Source organism: Hippocampus bargibanti, linkage group LG10, assembly GCF_051943395.1.
Source record: "Hippocampus bargibanti isolate YZ-2025 linkage group LG10, ASM5194339v1, whole genome shotgun sequence".
Lineage (NCBI taxonomy): Eukaryota > Metazoa > Chordata > Actinopteri > Syngnathiformes > Syngnathidae > Hippocampus > Hippocampus bargibanti.
Window position 1 is genome coordinate 18,879,262 of NC_142743.1, and position 21,466 is coordinate 18,900,727.

At 39.6% G+C, this 21,466-nt stretch overlaps 1 protein-coding gene across 1 annotated transcript in view; it reads right to left on the reverse strand.

Moving 5' to 3' along the window:
• Positions 1-1,157: 1,157 nt before the first annotated feature.
• The window catches only part of LOC148892785 (multiple PDZ domain protein), a 44,047-nt gene continuing 23,738 nt past the window's right edge, over positions 1,158-21,466 (reverse strand). Inside the window, exons 21-43 of the mRNA XM_089006246.1 lie at positions 20,552-20,791; positions 18,608-18,778; positions 16,528-16,705; positions 16,298-16,408; positions 15,586-15,651; positions 15,196-15,267; positions 14,633-14,732; positions 13,182-13,390; positions 12,128-12,219; positions 11,920-12,043; positions 10,929-11,003; positions 10,593-10,850; positions 10,373-10,456; positions 8,766-8,959; positions 5,895-6,042; positions 5,748-5,819; positions 5,459-5,582; positions 5,329-5,381; positions 4,689-4,811; positions 4,267-4,371; positions 3,793-3,887; positions 3,230-3,353; positions 1,158-2,156 (exon numbers count right to left, since the gene is read on the reverse strand). Of these exons, the coding sequence (XP_088862372.1) occupies positions 2,010-2,156; positions 3,230-3,353; positions 3,793-3,887; positions 4,267-4,371; positions 4,689-4,811; positions 5,329-5,381; positions 5,459-5,582; positions 5,748-5,819; positions 5,895-6,042; positions 8,766-8,959; positions 10,373-10,456; positions 10,593-10,850; positions 10,929-11,003; positions 11,920-12,043; positions 12,128-12,219; positions 13,182-13,390; positions 14,633-14,732; positions 15,196-15,267; positions 15,586-15,651; positions 16,298-16,408; positions 16,528-16,705; positions 18,608-18,778; positions 20,552-20,791 (2,965 nt within the window). The 3' untranslated portion in view covers positions 1,158-2,009. The remainder of the gene's footprint in view (positions 2,157-3,229; positions 3,354-3,792; positions 3,888-4,266; positions 4,372-4,688; positions 4,812-5,328; positions 5,382-5,458; positions 5,583-5,747; positions 5,820-5,894; positions 6,043-8,765; positions 8,960-10,372; positions 10,457-10,592; positions 10,851-10,928; positions 11,004-11,919; positions 12,044-12,127; positions 12,220-13,181; positions 13,391-14,632; positions 14,733-15,195; positions 15,268-15,585; positions 15,652-16,297; positions 16,409-16,527; positions 16,706-18,607; positions 18,779-20,551; positions 20,792-21,466) is intronic.

Sequence of the window (21,466 nt, forward strand, 5' to 3'; positions counted from 1 at the left end):
TTGATGAATGCAGAGATCTACCGACAGGATCTCCCTCGGTGCTTCCCACTCCCTAAATGAGACATTTGTGTGCAAATGGATTCCATGTCAAGTTATCATAAGTAACTCCAGTAATTAAATGGATAGTTCTGGGCAGTGAAAAAAAATATAATACTGTCCAGGTTCACTTGCCATTTTTGTATTTCGCTGACTTGTTCTTGTAAACATCTGCTTTCAGTTAAGACTTGTGCAATCAAATTAAGAGTTGCCCTCACAAACACTCGTTATGGTGGCATTTAACTCATTCACTGCATTTTCCGATTTATAAGGGAATTGAAAATGTGATGTCAAGCGCCATTCCTGAATTTGTTCCGTTTTTTTCTTGTTTGGCGGTGATAAAGCGCTGGGCGTGGCCTCTGACAGTTTTTTTCCCTTCCACAAGAGGCACCGTTTCCCCTTTTACCATGTTAGCACTTTGTTTCAGCTTCAGCGGTTGTTAAAGCGCTATATAAACCAATATTGTACAGCCACCTCATTTCAAGCTCATATAACTCCAAACCCATATAATTTAGGATTTAAGGCTTTCTATTTGACGAATAAAAGAAAAGCAAGAAAAAAATGAACGAACAAAAACAACTGATATAATTAGAATTATTCATTTCAAAACAAATGAGCAATTATTCGCCACTGCCATAAAAAAAAAATCATAATACAGTGATACCTCGGCTCATGAACGCTTTAGCTCACAAACTTTTCGCCTTTATTTTACAGTAGTTTATTTCTTTAATTACAATACCCTAGCACATCTGTTATACATAAAATAGGGTATAGTGTGTAATTTTAAGGCTTATTTAGTTGAAACGTATGTTTTATGGGTACATGGGAACGGATTATTCTCATTTTAATGGTTTTGTATGGGAAATTAATGTTTGGAATACACACTTTTCACCTTACACACACTTTCTGGGAATCAATTAAGTTCGTAAGCCAAGGTATCACGGTACCGTATTTACCTGTGTGTAAGGCGCACCCAAACACCTTGATTTTCTTCAAAAGATATACGCAGGTGCATATTATATGAGAATATTGAGCCACAACAGGTCTCGCAACTACTGTCAGCTGTCACGACTCCATTTCCCTGTGTAGAAGTGGTGCGTAACCCCAGCTTCTACGTAGCGCCTTATAATGTGGTGTGCCTTATATTCGGAAAACATTTACATATTTCTATACATTAATTTGGAAAACTTGTTCATTCATTGAAGATGCGCCTTGTAGTCTTGTGCGCCTTCCTTATGGAAAAAGTTAGAAAAGACACCATTCATCGGGGGTGCGCCTTATACACCGAAAAATACGGTAATCTTACCACAAAGGCTGCTTCTCCTCACACAAGTGCGTGCAACAGATGACGTAATTGACGAACAAATGATCATTTAATAAGAACACTTACATCATATTTTGTTGTTGTATGACTTCAAACACGGCGTTCCTGTAAACAACCATGAAATATAATACGTTAAAGAAAATATAAATACAAATACAGTCCCGGTAAGTAGAAAACAATCACCCACATGGACACGCTTCCTAAAATCCAAACCTTATGTAATAAAAATGAACAAAACAAAATTGGGGTTAAAACAACATTCACACAGTAGCTTTGAAACATTATTAAATAAAACATACTTATCACAAAACCGTCCTTCCACCTTGATGCGACACAAAATATTGGCAAAAGCACTTGGCATATTTCAGAATTAGGGAAGATGTTGGAAATCATTCAAAACGAACCAGGCTCGCACTTCAAGTAAAAATCATTTGGGCATTGTTTTCATTGTAAAATGTCATTAGATTTTTGATCAAATCAAAAACAACCACAAATTTAATTATAATTTCAATTTATACATGATTATACAATTTATATTGGAACTAAGGAGTGCCTGGACTGTGCTCAAAGTTATGAGGTAGTTCATCTACAATAATTGACTTCCCTTTTGAGGTTCTTCTCCATAAATTCTGAGCTCTGCTGGTAACAGTCAAGAGAGGACAGTGAGAAGCACAGTCCCTTTGGTCTTCTTGAGGACGTCCACAGCTTCAGCGTGTGTCACCCCCTCCAGACAGTGTCCGTTCACTGCAATTATCTGATCGCCTCGTTTCAGCCTGCCATTTTCAATGGCTGCTCCCTGCAGAGCAAAATAATGGGAACGATGTCTCACGCAGCTAAGACTATAAACTGCACGCTGAAATATGACGAAATGCGGATTTGTCAGGAAAATTGTGAATGTGAAATTCATGTATTCATAATTATGAATTCCATCAGGACACCAGATGCCAAAACAAAAAAACAAGCTCCGCATAATCCTTCTCAACAATGCTGTTTTATTCAACCTGTAGAAGATATAATCAGAATCAGAAAGCCTTTAATAGTCCTACAGTGGGGAAATTTGCAGAGCTTCTGTAGAGTTACTATTACTATTATCAATAATAGTAATAATAATAATAGTAATAATAATATAATAGTAATAATAATAATAATAATAATAATAATAATAATAAGAAGAAGAAGAAGAAGAAGAAGAAGAAGAAGAAGAAGAAAAACAAGAAGAAGAAGAAGAAGAAAAAAACAAGAAGAAGAAGAAGAAAAACAACAAGAAGAAGAAGAAAAACAAGAAGAAGAAGAAGAAAGAAGTAAATAATTAAACCTGCAAATTCACCTCTGTGATATCAGAATACAATATTTTTTTCATTATAAGGCGTCTCGGAGGCGATTGGCTTATTTAAAAACATGTTTGCATCGCATTATAAGGCGCATTATATAGAATCCACAACAGCAGCTGCCGTTATGTTAAACATTCACTAGATAAAGCTATGCCAAAGGGAATACAATACAATACAATACAATACAGATTTTGGTTTATAGGGTACTCCCAACTGCTGTGACATTTAAAAAAAAAAACTCTGTCCAAGAAATCAGAGTATTGGTTCATATATAAGGCACATCGGATAAAGTGCACTTACAGCTTTTGAGAAAATTCTATGGTTTTAGGTGTGCTTTATTGTGTGAAAAATACAGTATTTGTGAATATATCAGAAATTCTGACACAATTGTCATTTTTCCTAATTCGAAACGTGCTGCTATTGTTTGATGGTGTGTGTAAAAATGCCTACATTTGTTCAACAATTGGTGTAATAAAATAGAATAACTATGAGTGTGATGACATGACTTTATGTTGTGTCTACATGGACTGGGTCTGACCTTGTTAAAGATGGTTTTGATGTAGATGGGCAGGTCTCCATGTGGGCTTCCGAAACCTCCCACGATGCTGAAGCCCAAGCCTGAAGAGCCTCGATCCAAACTGACAGTCTTATACATCCGAGTGCTGTGATCATACAATGTCAAACAAACGTCATCTTGCTATTGAACTGCACACACACACAAAAAAAATAAATCTCTTCACTACAACTCCTTACTCGCTGAATGGGGGACTGATTTTGACACAGCAACACAGCACTCTGCAACCTTTAAGCAATACCAGATTTCATCCCAGACTAAACAGAATAACAATAACAGGAACGGAGTAAAATATTCAGAATAAATGTTATTCTGAATATTTTGACCTTTCCCAAGTGAGTTAGCCAATCCCTCCTATGTGGGTGGAGCTTAAAATGCAAAATTGAAAATACTGTGTCAAGTGGAAATACATTTCATGAAATAAAAACGTATTTGAATCGTTTTGGAGAACAATCCACCACTCTGAATCGTTTCCTCTCTTCCATTTATCACTTTGATTCAGTCAAGACTGTGTACAGACTTCGTACCAGAGGTTGTTGTGAAAGCATGGCGGGCTACTGGGTTGGCCTGACGGTCGATTATGTACCCCGTTGGGATGATGAGGGCTGCGTCCATCTGCCACCTACAGTACACACACAAAATGGTTCCGTGCATACCCCTTGGGATGAAAAGGTTAGCTTGAATTTGTGCTTTCTACTATCTTTGTGACTCATGTGTATGATACAATACAATAGCACATTTATTGTACATAAAATACGCTATATTTTGTGTAGTTATGAGGCTTATTTAGTCGAAAATTATGTTTTATGGGGACCTGGAAACTGATTATTCTCATTTTTAATGGTTTCCTATGGGAAATTAATGTTTGGAAGACACGCTTTTCGCCTTACATACACTTTCTGGGAACCAATTAAGTTTGTAAGCTGAGGTATCACTGTATGTGATTATGTTGGTGATTTAAACGTCTTTTGACATTGTGGTACAGTAAACGGTGACATTACCTGCAGGGTGACGGCACCGATGGAATTTTGAAGCATGGCTCCAGCCTGGATGTGTGTCATTCCCTCCATGGAGACGTCATTTATACTGAGGATCCTGTCTCCGAGCTGTTGGGAACACAGTGCATGAACAAATATAACCCACCGTTTAGTTTTTTTTGGGGGGACAGAACATTTCATTGACGTGGAATTTCTTCAAATGCTTCCCTTTAAACAATTTGTCAACTGTGAACAAATCTGAAATTGTCTGAAATATTTGTCAATAATTATGAGTAGCATATCTTGTGAGAAATAAAGTTGCCGGATGAGTCGTCATCGTGGATAGAAATGACAGATATCTTTCCCTGAGGTGTACAGTAGTTTAAACAGACACACACACACATGCACACATGGATGTATGCACATGCACACACACACGCGCAAACCTTTAATTGCTGTGTTTTGGCAGCTACTCCACTCGTATCCATGGTCGCAAGAAAAAGAGGTATGTTACCATGGGGACTGCCCACTCCTCCTGCTAAAGTGATGCCGAGGGAGTCACGTGGACCCTGTGATGATGCCACACACGCACACACAAACATACCCACACTTAATTAGATAGCCAATTAGCTAGCTAGCTAGCTTGATAAATACACTGTTAAAAACAAAGGGAACACACTTACAGTATATACTGTAGATAGCTAGTCAGATAGGCATGCATGATGTGCATCATCTTCAAATCTTATCTCAAACCCACCTATTTAAAATTGCATTTTCTGTGTAGCTCTATCTCTTGTTTCTATTTATAATTGTATTTTATTGTCTTCTATTTATAATTGTATTTTCTTTATTATTGTATCTATGCTTGTCTGTGACTGTCAAGTATCCTTGAGAGCTTTGAAAGGCACTTGAAATAAAATGTATTATTATTATTATTATTATTATTATTATTATTATTATTATTATAGAGTTGGACTTATTTCACTGAGCACATTATTGACTCTACTCCACTCACCAAGAGTGTTTCTCGTGCACACTATGAATCACTTGCACATATTGTACAAATGTATTCCAAGAGCCACTAACCTTTTTAATCACAACTTTTCTGGAGTCGGGGTTGTCTTCAAATATTGCTGCAGCTGAAAGTGAGCCGTTATCTCAAAATCGTTTTTACCACACCACACGTTGTCATTTATCAAGTTAACATGTCACTCACTGTGGGTCCTTGCTCTGTGTTCTGTCTCCCTCTGTAGGCCGACAGAAACAGTGGAACTGCTTGAGGGTGTCAGAGTGGAACTGTCTGAATCTTCACTCTGGATAAAGCACAACTTAAAGTACTCCTATATTCACAAAGCAACATTGTTAAAACATTGTGTGAGGTTAATGCGCAAACTGCAGGCATATTTCACATGAGAAAGTTGATTGAGAATAATTCAAAGTCTTTATAACACTAAACTGGTTTCATTCAACAAGAATCCCAGAAGTTGGCTAAGCAAACAGTTTACCTGGTTTTGTTCAGGGTACAGCAACCCGGCTTTAAAACGAGCCACCTCCAGGTCAAACACACCACTGCAATTCTGCGAGATGAAACAAACAAAAAGTTATGTTTTGACACCGAGGTAATCTCGCGTTCAAGTTGAAATCTGCCTTACTTGCAGAAGCTTCTCGGCAAGGTCTTGTGATTCTGCACGGATGTCCTCCCCGTTGATTGACAGAATCTGGTCACCTAGCATCAACCTGCCATCCAAATCTGTTACGCCTCCTTTGATGATATCTGACACAAAGATGCCGGTGTCATTACTGTTGGAAGAAAACAGAGGTCAACGCTGTGACTGTCGCATCTAAAGAGAACACGTGACGTGAACTGAAAGGATGCTGTTTTGCATCAGGTCACACTTATGGTCCAGGACGAACCATAAAAAATTTCCACTCATTAAGAATAATTTATCACGTCAGAGATGCAGTGTGACTGTAATTTGCCTTTCGCACAGCTATGGTTATTAGAGGATGCTGCAACGGTGTGATTTCAATCTCCATATGCATATACTGTAGTATTGTAGACATATGCTAATACGTGTTAGCAGCCACAATATCATTATCTAATTTACCAGTATTCCTCTGACATTCTAAATTGAAACAAAATAACTTCACAGCATCATTGGAAAAGGCGGTTAAAACAAAATCTTCAAAATCATTTCAAGAGAAAGTACATGACCCGTTTGAAATTCCAAGGGTTTAAATTGGCCATCAAATGAGATCTGATGGTTAATTCATTCACTGCCATTCACAAATTTATTCAGGAATTGAAAATGTGACGTAGAGCGCCATTCCCGAATTAATTCGGGATTTGTCTTTTTTTTCTTGCATGGGTGCCGATAAAGCGCCGGCCAGACTTCTGGCAAAGTTTTTTTTAATTTCGACAAGGGGGCAGCAATTGCCTTTTATTCCCATGTTAGCACTTTGTTAAAGCTTCAGCTGTTGTTAAAGCACTATATAAAAAATATGTATGTATTGCATTGTAATTTGGAAACGCGCCCTCCTTTCAAGGTCATATAACTCCAGAGCCATATGATTTAGGAGTTAACTGTTTTTTTATGATGTTGAAGAAAGATGAAGAAAGACCAAGGTTTCTTACACTGCATTGAATGTTTATTTAGTCCTAAAACTCAATATACTATGGGTCCTGGATTTTGAGTGACAATGACAAAAACCCTGGCACTGGAGTGAACACATTTTTTGCGCGACTGTCAGTGAATGAATTAAGTTGCAAATGTACACCACCTTAGTTTTGTAAAATCAACATGAAATTGTTGAAATATTTTTTTTTTAATTCTACCATAATACTGTAAGTACTATAGAAAGGAAACAAGAGAAAAGCACAGAAAATGATGCTACGTGGATCAATTCCACACGATGACACCTTTATCAATATTTTTGTAGGTCAGAGTCATCATTCATCACATCACATGTGACATCATCAGGATATCCACAAAACAAAACAAAAAATAACATCATCCATCAACTGAAAGCATCAACATGAAAACTTCCTCCAACTGCCTTCATGGATCAATAAAGTCCTCGTCAACGGTGAGAAACTACTTCAGACAAGAAATCAGGTCCAAATATCATAAAGCAGCACCATTGCTACGCGAGACGCGTAGTCGTCAATCACCACAACATATCCAATATCCACCGTTTTTTTTTTATAATAGGGGTAACTTTTTTTTCAACAAAATATCAGATTCCAGTTTCATCAAAGCTTAAGTGAATGTTACGACAAACAAGAATTTTTGTCGTAACATATATAGCCTTCTCTCTAGTTGTAAATGTCCATGTCTTTATAGAGCATATATTTTATTAAATGTTTATTTTTCAGTACAAACCAATATTGATTACTTATAAAAGCCTTAAACATAATTGTATAAATCCTCAACATACTTAACCAATCCGTCCATTTTCCGTACCGCTTATTCCTTATTAGGGTCGCGGGGGGTGCTGGAGCCTATCCCAGCCGTCTTCGGCACTCGGCGGGGGGCACCCTGAATAGGTTGTCAACCACTCGCATACTTATATAAGCCTTAAAGGACAACAGACGTCTCCGGACAAGTTGTGTGCATAATTTATAAAATCGCTTCAAATGACTTCTACTAAGCGTATTTTACAAAGATTCCCCTGTATATTGCTATATTTTACGTTTTAAGACTTGCGCTGAATATTCCGGAAGTCTTGTTTTTGAGTTAGTGACGAGTCCTCACGTTACGTCACTGAAGGAACGTCCCTGACCAAGAAAGGACACACTGTAGCAGTCCTTTGATCACGTCAATGCATTTTGGTCTGAAAACTTCATGTTGATCCGTGTTGATGGCGAAATTAGAAGGAAAATGCATAAATAACGCGATGGTGAATCCTTGTGCGTTGTGACAAAAATGTTGAGCCGATTTCCACACGGAGCGTTGTCGCCATCTTCTGCCTTTTTTGGGTGCGACATTTCCCCCCCACCCCCTGGTGCCTCAAAATGACACGGAATAAATTCTTTAATCGATTGCAAACATGTATGCTTTCCTCTTCAGAACTATTTGAATCATATTCATAACTGGATGAGTAACAAGAAAGCATATTCTCCGAATCTAAAGCCATCGTTTTGATTCTCGAGCAAGTCAAGACGTCTTGGCGTGACACCACGAACAAGGGGGCGGGACCTTCTGAAACTGGCCACTTCCGCTTTTGATTTTTTGCAGTTTCAGCACACTTGAAGTCATTTTTATTGGATTTTTGCATTTGACTAAAAATATCATACTGCGTGTTTTGGGTATTTGAGATGCAATAAAACGTTTTTCTGATGTCAGTTAGAAAACAAAAAAAGTGATGTCGGTTGTCCTTTAAATATACATTCCATCCAAAATACAGCACTGAAGCAACTTACGTACGAATTCATCTTACGAACGACCGTTCGGAAACGTATCTTGTTCGTAAGTTGGGGAGCGTCTGTACATTGTTACAGTGTAATACTCTGCATACTGTACCTTTTACCCACAGTTGTGAAGCCCACGCCCTTGACAGGATGTGGCCTCAAGACAAGATTGAAGACGTCCCACAGGTCTTCCTCCCTGTAGGCAACCTGATGCCTGAAGACACGCAGCACAACGCGTTGGGTGGTGAGTCTCAGTACACTAATGGCCTCGTCGTGAGTGGCCTGCCTCAGGTCAATACCGTTAACCTGAAGCAAAGGGAGAAAGACATCACAAAGGGACGATGATTTGAGGGTATATATATACCGGTAATTCGTTTTGTGACCATGAAGCTCAAAAGTAAAAAGAGCCAGCTTTCCAAAAATCAAATAATCTCATTGAAATTGATTCCTAGAATTTTCCATATGTATTTTGATGATGAAAATAGAACTCAATACGTTTGTACTTTATCAAAACGTCATATCAAAATTGAGTTAATAAGAATCGTAGTACAGTGATACCTCAGTTTACGAACTCAATTGGTTCCCAGAAAGTGTGTGTAAGGCGAAAAGTATGTCTTCCAAACATTAATTTCCCATAGGAAATCATTAAAAATGAGAATAATCCCTAAATAAGCCTCAAAACTGCACAAAATATACCTTATTTTATGTATAATACATGTGCTATTGTATTGTAATTAAACTGTACCGTATAATAAAGGTGTTTTATTTTCCTTTGTGATGATTGTTGATGTGGTTGCCTCTTGATGATATCCGAGTGAAGTTGCTGTGCTTTCTTGGCGATAATACCCTTACACAATGTCCCCTGCTAGTTGCTTTTCGTTAATCCAAATCAACAGAAGTTTTTCAACCTCTTTTTTTGCCTGAGCCCATTGCTCAGACAATGCAGAAACACCCTGGTCGACTTAGCATACTGGTACTGAGACGCTAAGTCACACAAACGCACACCTTGTGTTTTCGATGATCTCCTTCTTCTGCTCGACGGTAATTTTCTTTTGTGTCCTCTTCGGCTTAACACTGGCCTGTGGTGGTGTCTTTTTCGGTTCCAAAAAGCAAAAGTATCCACATAACAAACCACGTCTCCACTGAGTGCACTCAAAGAAAGTGGGTGTGGAAAAGTATTCCGGCAGCTACGGTGGCGCTGTTCGGCCGTGTGGTTTGGTGTTCTTCCGCCGAAACCTCATCCGCCAGCCACTCCGTGTGTTTCCCGAAAACAAGTTCATATGCCAAGATTGTATTGTAGCAAATGTAATGTTTCTAAGGCGAAAAGTTTGTTACCTAAAGCGTTCGTAAGCTGAGGTATCAATGTATTAGTCATTCTAGGCAGAGGATCAATAATATATGACTGTGAGTACTACTATACTTTTTGTCTAAATGCAGTTTTTGCATGTTTCTGCACCAAAAGCATTAAGCTAGTAGATTTAATAGTAGATTTAAACACAATAACTCACTTTTTTTTTTACATAATATGAACGGAAATATAAAATGTCTGAATATCAACAATAGCCACAATGTCGCGCACTTTCTGAGACTTCCCATTACTATGGAAGACTGAATGAGTCAAACAAACATATTTTGCACAAGCAGACACACATTCTCATGAAGTGGATTTTTTTGTTCATTTGTTCATTTTCAAGTGATGCAAATAATTGTTGTTGTTACCTCAAATATCTGATCCCCAGCCTGCAATCTTCCATCTCTCTGCGCTGCTCCCCCATCATTCACCTCATGGATAATTACTGACCCCTAGTGGATAATATAAGAAAATACATTTACAACTTTATTGCAGTTGGAGGCGCTAAAGGCAGACATCAGCGCCTCCTATATAGGAGGGGGGGTCTTTAAAAGAGGTGACAACTTAATTATTAATGATCACTCTCACCAGCAGAGTATCACATCCTCCAACAATGCTGAGACCCAGGCCCAAGTTTCCCTTAAAAATCTCTATCACGCTTTCTTTGCCAGCCACAACGGGACAGTTCAGAGAGTCGGACGCTGAAGTGGATGCACGGCAATCCCGACTGAGGGCCGTGTTGGTAGAACAGTCCAGTGGGGGCGATGGTACTTGATGAGGTTTTGACAAGTAGGCTGAAGTGGATGAGGCAGCCTCAGCGGAGCTGAGAGACCCTTTGACAGTGGCCTCGTGTATGAGAAGCAGAGTAAACTGTCAATAATTAAATACACCTGATGAAATCCTTCGACGAGAGAAGCGATGTACCTTAGCCACCTTCAAGTGGGTCCCAGGCTCATCGTTCAACGCTTTGACACTGTCCCCAATCTTTCCCGCGTTGTCCTGCAAACAAAGCTGAGCGCTGAGGACAAGCAACATGAACGGGAATTGAAAATTCAAACACCCCCTGGCCAAATATCTCTACAGCTGTAGCCTTGGGCCCAACATGAAAGCTTATTAGTGTATGATGACATCATGAGTGGAGGATGGCAAGCACAAACTCAAGGTCAATCCAGTAGCATTAAAGCCGGGAATAGGTAAGGGAGAAAACTCATTTTAAGAACCTTTACAGATGCATACATTATGCGCAGACATGGACCTCATTATCGTATTCTATTATATTGGGACACCTTACAGCAAGATAAATTATGGATATAGCAATAAAAGCGTCTTCCAACAAGACTGTTGTGTCTGTGGGAATATTTGTGCATTTGTGAGGTCTGAGGTCACTGATGTGGGACCTGAGAGGGGGGAGCCCGGCTCACGCCTGAGCTTTTCATCCTGAGAGTGTTCACACAGGAATGGAAAAGGGTATTTTTCAAAGACTAATTAAATGTTCATTAATGGATGAAGTGGTGTGTGAGTACTGCATAGTCTGTCTATGTAATAAATGGTAATTATAGCGTAATTAAGCACCAAAAAAAGATGGGAGTGTGTGTCCAACTGGTTTGATTAGTAAACGATTTAGAGAAACATAAATCTTAACTGATGTTAAAATTGGGCATTTAAAATCTTATTATTTTTTTCCGTCCGAGGACAAAAACAGTCGGCTGCCATTTTGTTGTTTGTTGAACAGGATCGTTCGCGAATGACACATCACTCATTGAGGCAGCACTGTGTACAAAAAAGTTTGTATGCCAAAGTAAAATTTTCATCAATTTAACATTCGTAAACTGAAAAGTCCGTAAGCCAACGGGTTTGTAAACCGAGGTGTATTGGGTTTGAAAAAAACAAAAACACAATGACTAAGTAACCATACCTGGCTGTTGTTCTGGATATCTGTCGAGATTTGTTTATGAGCTTTCGAGTCAGTCTGGCTGCTTTGAGAGTCATCATCCTCCATTGTGAAGCGGCTCTGGGGCATTTCGATCCTTGTTTTATTTCTGTGGAAACAACATTACATAAAATCTAACATGATCACTGGAATTGATCCTGTATGTCTGATAAAGGCTTCTGTGTGAAGTCACCTTATGAAAATGATCTTGACTTTAGAGGGAGTATTATCGATGATGGTGGAGGCATTCTGATGGCTGCGTCCATACAAGATCTGACCGTTGATCTATAAATCAAAACAGCCAGGGGTGTACTTTATCCCATCCATCACCGCATGAATCTGATTTCTGTCATCTTGTCAATCATTCTCCTACACATTTGTCCCCAACTCCCCCCTGTTCCTTCATCAGTCACTGCAAGAATTCCAAATGGCACTAGGTCATTTTTCTTCATGAAATCTTTTTCATGAAAATTTAGCTACTCTCCTTTTTGAGAGCTGTGCAGTGGAAACGGTTGTACAATTCTGAAATTGTACAATTGTACAACCGTTGTATTTTTTTTACTTGAAGATGGCGCCGCGTGAGTGTCTGCCTTTATAACAGCTCCTGTATTTTATTTTTGCTGCTGTGAAATGTAAATTTCTCCACTGTGAGACAAATAAAGGCTAATCTAATCTAATCTAACCATTCACTTCCAGATGATGTGCATAAATGTGTCCACTCCAGTGCCAGGGTTCTTGTCATTTTCAATCAAATTGCAGGACACACAAAATATTGAGTGTTAGGACAACCCAAACATCCAATGCAGCGTAAGAAACCTCAGACCCTCTTCTTTCATCAGAAAAAAAAGAGTTAATTCCTCAATCATATGGGTCTGGAGTAATATGAGGTGCAAGTGGGGCGGCTCTACAAAAGACAAAAGCTGCCCCCTGGTGGGAGGGAAAAACAATGCCAGGGGTCTGAACAGCGCTTCATTGGCACCTCCGCAAGAAAAACAAAAACCGAACAAATTCAGGAATGGCTACTTTCCTTTTGGTTGTTTGATGTGACAGGTGGATTGCCGCCTTATATGGCAACCCCATTACAAGCAAGTATCACTGAATCTAATGAAATTGAAAAGAAAAGCCTAACAAATACAAATCAAACATTGACCAGAGTTCTGAAATAGATACGTTTACCAACTAAGATGTTGCACTAAGTGCTTGGACCACTTATTCATCCCACCATCCCCAATCCATGTCCTTCTTACCTCTAATAACTCATCCCCGACCCGTATTCGCCCATCTAAACCGACGGGTCCTTGAGGGTCTATATCAGCCACATAGACGTTCATGCGGGGCCTGGTGCTATCTTTATTCCCTGCAAGGCGGATTCCCAAACCACGTTCTGCCGTACGCTTCTCCAACTCAATCATATGAAGCTGCCCTGACAGGGTGCCATATCGCTGAAGCATCTTTTCTGAAAAGTGGAGAGACAGTGGGGAAAAAAGGGTTTATTAGGAGGAGAAGAGTAGACATCGAGGTGAAGCTCAAAAAGCAAAGCATGCTGTAGGTAATGAGTGACACTTCATGGCAAGAGCAAGAGGCACACTCCAGAGGTGCTTGCGTGGGTGTGTGTTGCAGCAATTTGTTGCTGTCAGAATGCTGAGAGATGACTGCGTTCAATACCGAATGCACAGATCCAGGATGACAAATGTGTATGTGAGAGATGTGAGTGTCCACTTCATCATTGTATTCAGAGTCACGTACGTATGAGACACAGGAAAGAGGACGGTCATTTATTCGGACATTTATTGAGGCTTTATGATGTTTTAATCAATGCCATTGACAAAGTTCAACTCAGTTTGTGATTGTTGCTCGGGGACATTGATTCAAACATACGGACACACCCCTACTTACGAACATTCAAGTTACGAACAAAGGTACATCCGACCATTTTTGTAGTAACGTAGTATTCTCTCCAGTTGTACATGAACATATCTTTATATAGTGTATATTTTATTAAATGTTTATTTTTCAGTACTTTTTTACCTACATACATTCCATACAAAACATAGCACTGAAGCAACTTACGAACAAATTCACATTACAAACGACCGTTTGGAACGCATCTCGTTCGTAAGTTAGGGAGCGTCTGTACTGCTGTTTCAATTTTTGGTCAACGGTGGTAACTCGCATTAAGAAAACTTTTGAAAATGGGACACATGACTTGGGCTGGCAAGATAAGTCGACTGGTACCATCTTCAGCCTTTTAACACATTCACTGCCATTCCTGAATTTATTCAGGAATTGAAACGCATGACACGGAGAGCCATTCCTGAATTTATTCGGGTTTTGTTTTTTCTTACTGGGGGGTGCGGATCAAGCTCCGGTTTGACCTCTGGCAATGTTTTACCCTCCAACGAGGGGGCAGCATTTACCTTTTGTACAGCCACCCCCACTTTTAATGCAGATAACTCTACAACCAAGTAAGCTGGAAATCAACTATTTTTTGATGAAAGAAGAGAGTAAGATTTCTTATGCTGCATTGAATGTTTGTGTAGTTCTAAATCTATATATATATATATATATATATATATATATATATATATATATATATATATATATATATATATATATATATATATATATATATATATATATATATACACATTCTAGTTCCATAAACCTTTTGAAGTACCTTCTATTAAAGTATGCTTACGTCTGCCAGCGTCATCCTGATCATCACAGGCTGCAATGTTTGATGTCTTCACAGTCACGGGGCTTTGCTGACCTCCTTGATTAGAAGTCTGCTGTGGTACCTTGGGAAAGTTTTGCATTATTGAACAGGTTGCTGGAGATGCCCCGGGGGGGATCTTTCAGGCATGAGTTGGACTACTCCTGAGGCCTGTTCAGAATGCTTGTGAGAGAAAAACTGACGCCCAAGATGCATTAATGCGTGCTATTTCAACGCAGGCTAAAAATAACATGAAAGATGGCCAAAATCATGCATCACTTTTTGAACACCGTCTACAAATGCATGCAAACTTACTTCAAAAGAGCGTGCTGTTTATTCTAGTGAATCTCCATCAAAGAGCGAAAACAAAGGGTTCGAACATACAAGGTAGCTATGAGGGACTTTAAACAACACAGGCTCTATCCACAAATATGTACGTTAATTAAAATTTGGGTAAAATTCGCTTGGCACAGATGCTAATGCAGAGCTGCTTTCATTTATTATCCTGATTATCCCCAGTGATGCATACAACGAAACAAGGCACTAACCTTAAATGGAATAGGAGTGAACGGGTTTGTAGGTGGAAGACTAAGGAACACACCAGAAAGGTGCTGCACTACCTATGATCATGAGGGGAGACACATAGATGGCAGCTCGAAATGCATGAAAAAAATAAATAAATACCACCACATCTTGCCAAAGCACCTTCATTTCTAAGAAATGCCACATAGGAGTCAATGACTCATCACTATATACAGCAGTCCCAATCCACCACAGTCCAACAAAAATGTGGGGGAAGAAATATGACATCACGGCCTGCCTTGAAAAGTTAAGATTGAGAAGCAGATAAAAATAGCTCCTTTCCAAACTTTTTCTTTCCACTCCTTAAATCTTAAAGACGCTGCAAACATCACAGCACTGACAAATTGAGTTTTTACCTGGCTGCTGTCTGAGTTGAATGGCAAGGTTGGAGTTGCTCTTTCATGGTTGAAAAGCAAAGAAGACTATACAGAAAAAAACAAAAACATGATTATATCGGATGGCTGGGTCAGGTGGCGGCGAGTCTGATAGTTTTAATAGACACACGGAGAAAGAGAGAGAATGAGAGACAGAGAAAGAGAGAGAGAGAACCAGAGAGAGAAAGACAGAGACAGAAGTAGACAGAGAGTAAGAGAGAGAATGAGAGAGAGGGGGAGTAAGAGAGGGAGAGAGATAGACACAGAGAGAACAAAAGAGAGAGTGAGAGAGATAGAAGAGAGAGAGAGTGAGTGAAAGAGAGAGGGAGAGAGAGAGAATTAAAGAGTGAGAGAGAGAATAAGAGCAAGAGAGGGAGAGGGAAAAAGAAAGAGAGACACAGAGTGAAAGACAGACGAGAGAAAGAGAGAGAAAGACAGAAGAGAGAAAGAGAGAAAGACAGAAAAAAGAGAGTGCGAAAGAAGTAGAGAGAGGGCAAGACAGTGAAAGAGAGTGAGAGACAGAGTGTGTGAGAGAGAGAGAGAGCGAGAGACAAAGACAGACAAAGAGACAGAGCTTCAGACAGACGGACGGACGCACAGAGAGAGACAGACAAACAAACAGCAATATTGCTGTTATAGATTAGATTATCCTCTACTAGTCTCTCTTTTGCTGTGGGTTTAAAATGAAGCCTACCTGTGTTGTCTGCAGTCTGGACTGAACCAGCAGGTCCACAAAGTCTCCTGCCCTGCGGATAGCCTCCACTGCCTGCTCATGGCTGGCATCACTTAAATCCACACCGCACACCTTGGATGCATAAACACAACATTGCATTCTATGACACTCGAAAACTAGACACGCATGAGCCTTCAAGACGTTGTTTCGACTGAATCCAACAATGCTCATCAATACACACGCACACATACCTCCAATATCCTGTCTCCAACTTGGATGGCGCTGTTATAAGCTGCTGGGCTATCAGAGCTGATGTACTTGATGAAGATGCCCCTCATCATCTCGCCCCCACTCAGCCTCTGGCCCATGCCTTTGCCTCCCATAATGCTAATACCAAGGGACTGGCCTGGAGCTCGAGTAAGCTGCACCCTATCGAGCAAGGAAAACATGCATGTGCCACAGGATTGTACAGTGATTGATAGTAGGGTGGTGGACTGATGACGGGGAACCCCGTCGGAGTCACATCAAATCCAACCCCATGAAAAGGAACATACTTCTTTTTTTCACCATTGAAGAGCAGTATATTTTTTTCTAACCATAACATTCACATTTGTAATAGCCCCGGAGAAGAAATGGTGCGCATGAAAGGAAAATATAGTGTTTATGTTCAGGCACTCCGGTTTTATGCCCATATGTAATATCATGGAAATGAGAAACTGAGCAATGGAAGCCAAACGCGGTTCCATGTAACACATACAACCACATGTTAGTCGTGAAAGTGAAAAATGAGATGCTGTATATTTTCTTTGGAATGTCCATGTTTCATCTGGTTGGATGAAACTTGATATAGGTTTTACCTCATTCGCTACCAGACGATGTCCAAAAATGTGTCCACTCCAGTGCCAGTCTAGTGTCATTTTCATTCAAATTCCAGGATACACAGAATATTGAATTTTAGGACTATATAAACATTCAATGTAGTGTCAGAAACCTGAGACTTTCCACTTTCATCAGGAAAAAAGAGTTAATTCATAAGTCATATGGGTCTAGAGTAATAGAAGGTGCAAGTGGGGGCGGCTGTACAAGAGGCAAATGTTGCCCATTAGTGGAAGGGAAAAAATTGCCAGAGGTCTGACCAGCACTTTATCGACACCCCCCGCAGGAAAAACCAAAACCGCGGAAAGACGCTCTATGTCATATTTTCAACTCCCAAATAAATTCGGGAATGGCAGTGAATGAGTTAATAATTAAATGACAAGCGTCATTGTTATTGCAGTGCATTATTATTTGAGCAATTATCGCGATAAGACAACCCAAATAATTTATTTTGGGACTCTATTTTTAAAACAAATATCAGCTGGCAGCTAGCAAGTAAATGTAAACATAATGCTACATTTTTCAAAGTAACACTGGAGACTGCCAAACGTGTGTGTGAAAGATGTAAAATGCATTTCTTCTGTCTGCCTGATGGAGGTCTATTTGGCTCAAAACAGCACAGTGAACATTTGCAGGAAGGGCAATTAATCCAGGGCTATTTATTTTCGCTCTTTCAGCGTTCCGTATTCACCGCCTTGGGCTGAGTCTTACAGATTAAGACGAAAAATAGACAATCATACCTGCCGAGCGGAGACGCACAAAACTACACATTATGTGATTTATTCAAGCGGGATGCGGTCATGAATAGCATAAGAACAGATTGAGATGAGCATGAATAATTTGTCTTTGGTCTACAGTGTGCTTTGAACATGACCTGAACACATTGAAGGATAGAAGATAAGGTGAATAAAAAATTAAAAAAAAGTGTTACATTATTATGGATGCGTATTAACTCATTCACTGCCAGACATATGCAAAATGTGTCTACTCCAGTGCCAGGGTTTTTGTCATTGTCACTTGAATTCCAGGAACCACAGAACATTGAGTTTTAGGACTACATAAACTTTCAATAAAGCGTTAGAAACCTTATATTCTCTTCTTTCATCAGAAAAAAAAGTTAATTCCTAAATTATAGGGGTCTGGAGTTATATGAGCTTGAAATGAGGGTGGCTGTTCAAAATGCAATACATACATATTGGTTTAAATAACAGCTCAAGATGGAACAAAGCACTAACATGGAAAACAGGGAAATGCCTTGTTGAAAAAAAAAAAAAAACATTGTCAGAGGCCATGGCCAGCACTTTATCGGCACCCAAGCATGAAAAAAAAAACCAAAACCCGGACAAATTCGGGAATGGCGCTCAACGGCATATTTTTAATTCCCGAATACATTTGTGAATGGCAGTGAATGAGTTAATGGGAAGATACATAAAGTAATATTAAGAAATCACTGACCTTCTCGGTTGATCCCAAGACAAGGGGGAGCGAGAATGATGATCTTCTGCCTCCTCGCTTGTATCCAAATTTATCAGGACTTCACCGTCCACACCATTCTCTTCCTTTTTCTCTTCCCCCTCTAGTTCTTCCTCCCCCTTTTTGTGAGGTAGAGATTTTGGATGTTGTTGGCTTAGGAGAAGAATATGATAACTTTAACAGATGAAATGTTCATGAAATGACAAAACAGCATTTACAAATACTAATCGTTGACCAAACTTGTTTGTAGAAGGCCATGTTGCGCTACATATTTTTTATTTATTTACATATTTTCTATTTCTATGATAGACTAAAAAAAAGAATATTTGTTGTAATACATATTTTAGAGGCATCGACATAAATCAAATTTATATTAAAATTGCAATTTGCTCATCCCCGGAACATTTTTAGTTATGAGAACAATCATTCTAATGCCTTGTAAAACAACAGAGCAGCAACATTAAACAATGAACATAAAAGTAAGCAATAAATGTTAAAGACTAAAACATAATTTGTTTCAAATAATTGAAGATGTATTCATCCGGCTGAAATTCAAGCAAATGACGGAAGTTTATATTTTGGTACTGATCTAAATGGACTGCAAATTTCCCCATTGCGGGACGAATAAAGGTATTCTGATTCTGATTCTGAAATGAGGCTTACTTTTTTCCTAGGGCTTTGCTGGTTTGGTGTTCTTTGTCATTAGTTTATGATAAACTAAGAAGGTTCATGGGAAGCAAAAAAATCAACTGAGTCCTGCCTAAAAGTATCCAGAAAACTAATAATAATAATAATAATAATAATAATAATACATTAATATATTAATAATACATTTGATTTACAATGCCTTTCAAAACACTCAAGGACACTTTAAAGTCACAGGATAAGTTTTTAGGTGCAAACAGTCCTTAAAACCTCAATTTTCAGCTTGTGAGGTCATCGTAAGGGAATATATTTGTGTGTGTGACATTTTTTTTTCATGAATATATTTAACGGTGTTAAGCCTGTTGAGGTGAGTGATGATGGTATTGCTATTTGCGCACCATGTGCCTATAGCACGTTAGCTCGCACTGAAGTAGGCTGAACAAATAGTTCCAAATAGCCTGAAAGGGAATGGGGGGGGGGGGGCATGCAAAAGGGAGAGAGCATGAGGACAGGATGAAGACAGGAAGGAGAAGACAAAAATGAAGCGAGACTGCCGAGAGGGAATAAGACAGAAAAAACGCAAAGGCAATGTATTGAAAGATGGCAGTGAAGAAAAGGCTGCAGAAGAGAAATGGGAGCGAGGCACGGGTGGTGAGGTGGTCGGCCTGTCGGATGGAAAGAGAGAGAGGGTGGGAGAGAGAGAGGACGAAAAAGGCAGACGAAGTGAAAGCGGGGACAGACAGAAGCGAAACAATTCATTTTCGCTGACAGTCAGCAATGAGATCCATAAGCGAACAGCTAAATATAACTCAAGTGATTCAACATGCAGGCGGTAAGAGTGAGTGGAAAAGAAAAAGTGAGTGACAGAGACCGAGCGAGAGAGGGTGAAAGAGAGTGAGACATGCACGCAAGTTTGCCACAAAGGGATGCAAAGGAGAAAATATGGACTGGAGACTGGCACTGGACACACTCGCGGTCTATGGGTAATTAAAGTGTCAGATAATAACTCAGTGCATTAGCATGAGTGTGGCTGAGGGGAAAGTGAAGATGTGTGATGCGTTCTACTCATAAATTCCTAAGGTGAACACATTAAAGAATTTACATTGCCCATAATGTATAGCTGCACATTTCATAGCCTCTCTGCAACAAACATATCAATATGTGATAGAACAGCAGCCTGGAGGTCCAATAAAGTCATAAAGCTGAGACAGGTTTATCTTCCACCGAGTCGGGATTAGATGAGCATGAATAATAGGCTGGGAGCTGTGGCGCTTATATTACCTCGAGTCGGCATCTGGATTCACACGAGGGTCCATGGCTGTGTCTTCTAATAGGAACCTTGTTTTGCCCTCGGTCACAACTGGACCGGCGGTTTTACACCGGACAGGGGATCTGGCTGACAATTGTTCTGGTGGTGAGGGGGAGCAAGGTGGGTCTTCCAGAATGGATGCCAGTGGGGGCAAACATAGTCGGGTACGGTGCTCATCCACCTGGTGTGCCGGCACGTAATTTATACTAGAGGGATAGAGGATGGGATGAAAACGTAACATCGTTACATACAGAAACGTACAGTATAATAATGGACAAGTGAAAAATATTTGGACACAAATGGTAATAGAGTGCAAATGGAGAATGGGCCAGATGTTTGATCACATTTTGTTGTTGTTTGCTCGCAGTTCAAATCTGAATTTTTGACTGGACTACTGGCTTTTGCTTAATTGTCCTGGTGTACCTTATGGCGTTGTTGGTTCATAGAACACTTCAAGACAAGGGTGTCAAACTCAATTTTTGCTGCTAGCCACATTGTAGTAACGGTTTCCCCTCGTAGGCCATTATGAATTTGAGGAAGCCATTAGAATGTTTAACCCCTTCCCCATATTACATATGGAGCACACAATAAATTAATTCATTCACTGCCATTCACTAATTTATTCGGGAATTGAAATTATGACATAGAGCACCATTCCCGAATTTGTTTGGGTTTTGTTTTTTCATACTCGGGAGCCAATAAAGCGCTAGCCGTGGCCTCTGGCAATGGTTTTTTTCTTTTCCACAAGGGGGCAGCATTTCTCTTTTTTTCCACATTAGCATGAAACAAGAATGGGTGTACTTTCCGATTTTAAAAATGTTTTCAAAACTCAACTTGCATCATGTTTATTTGACTCGAGTGTGAAGGAGACATTAAACGCTCCCTCC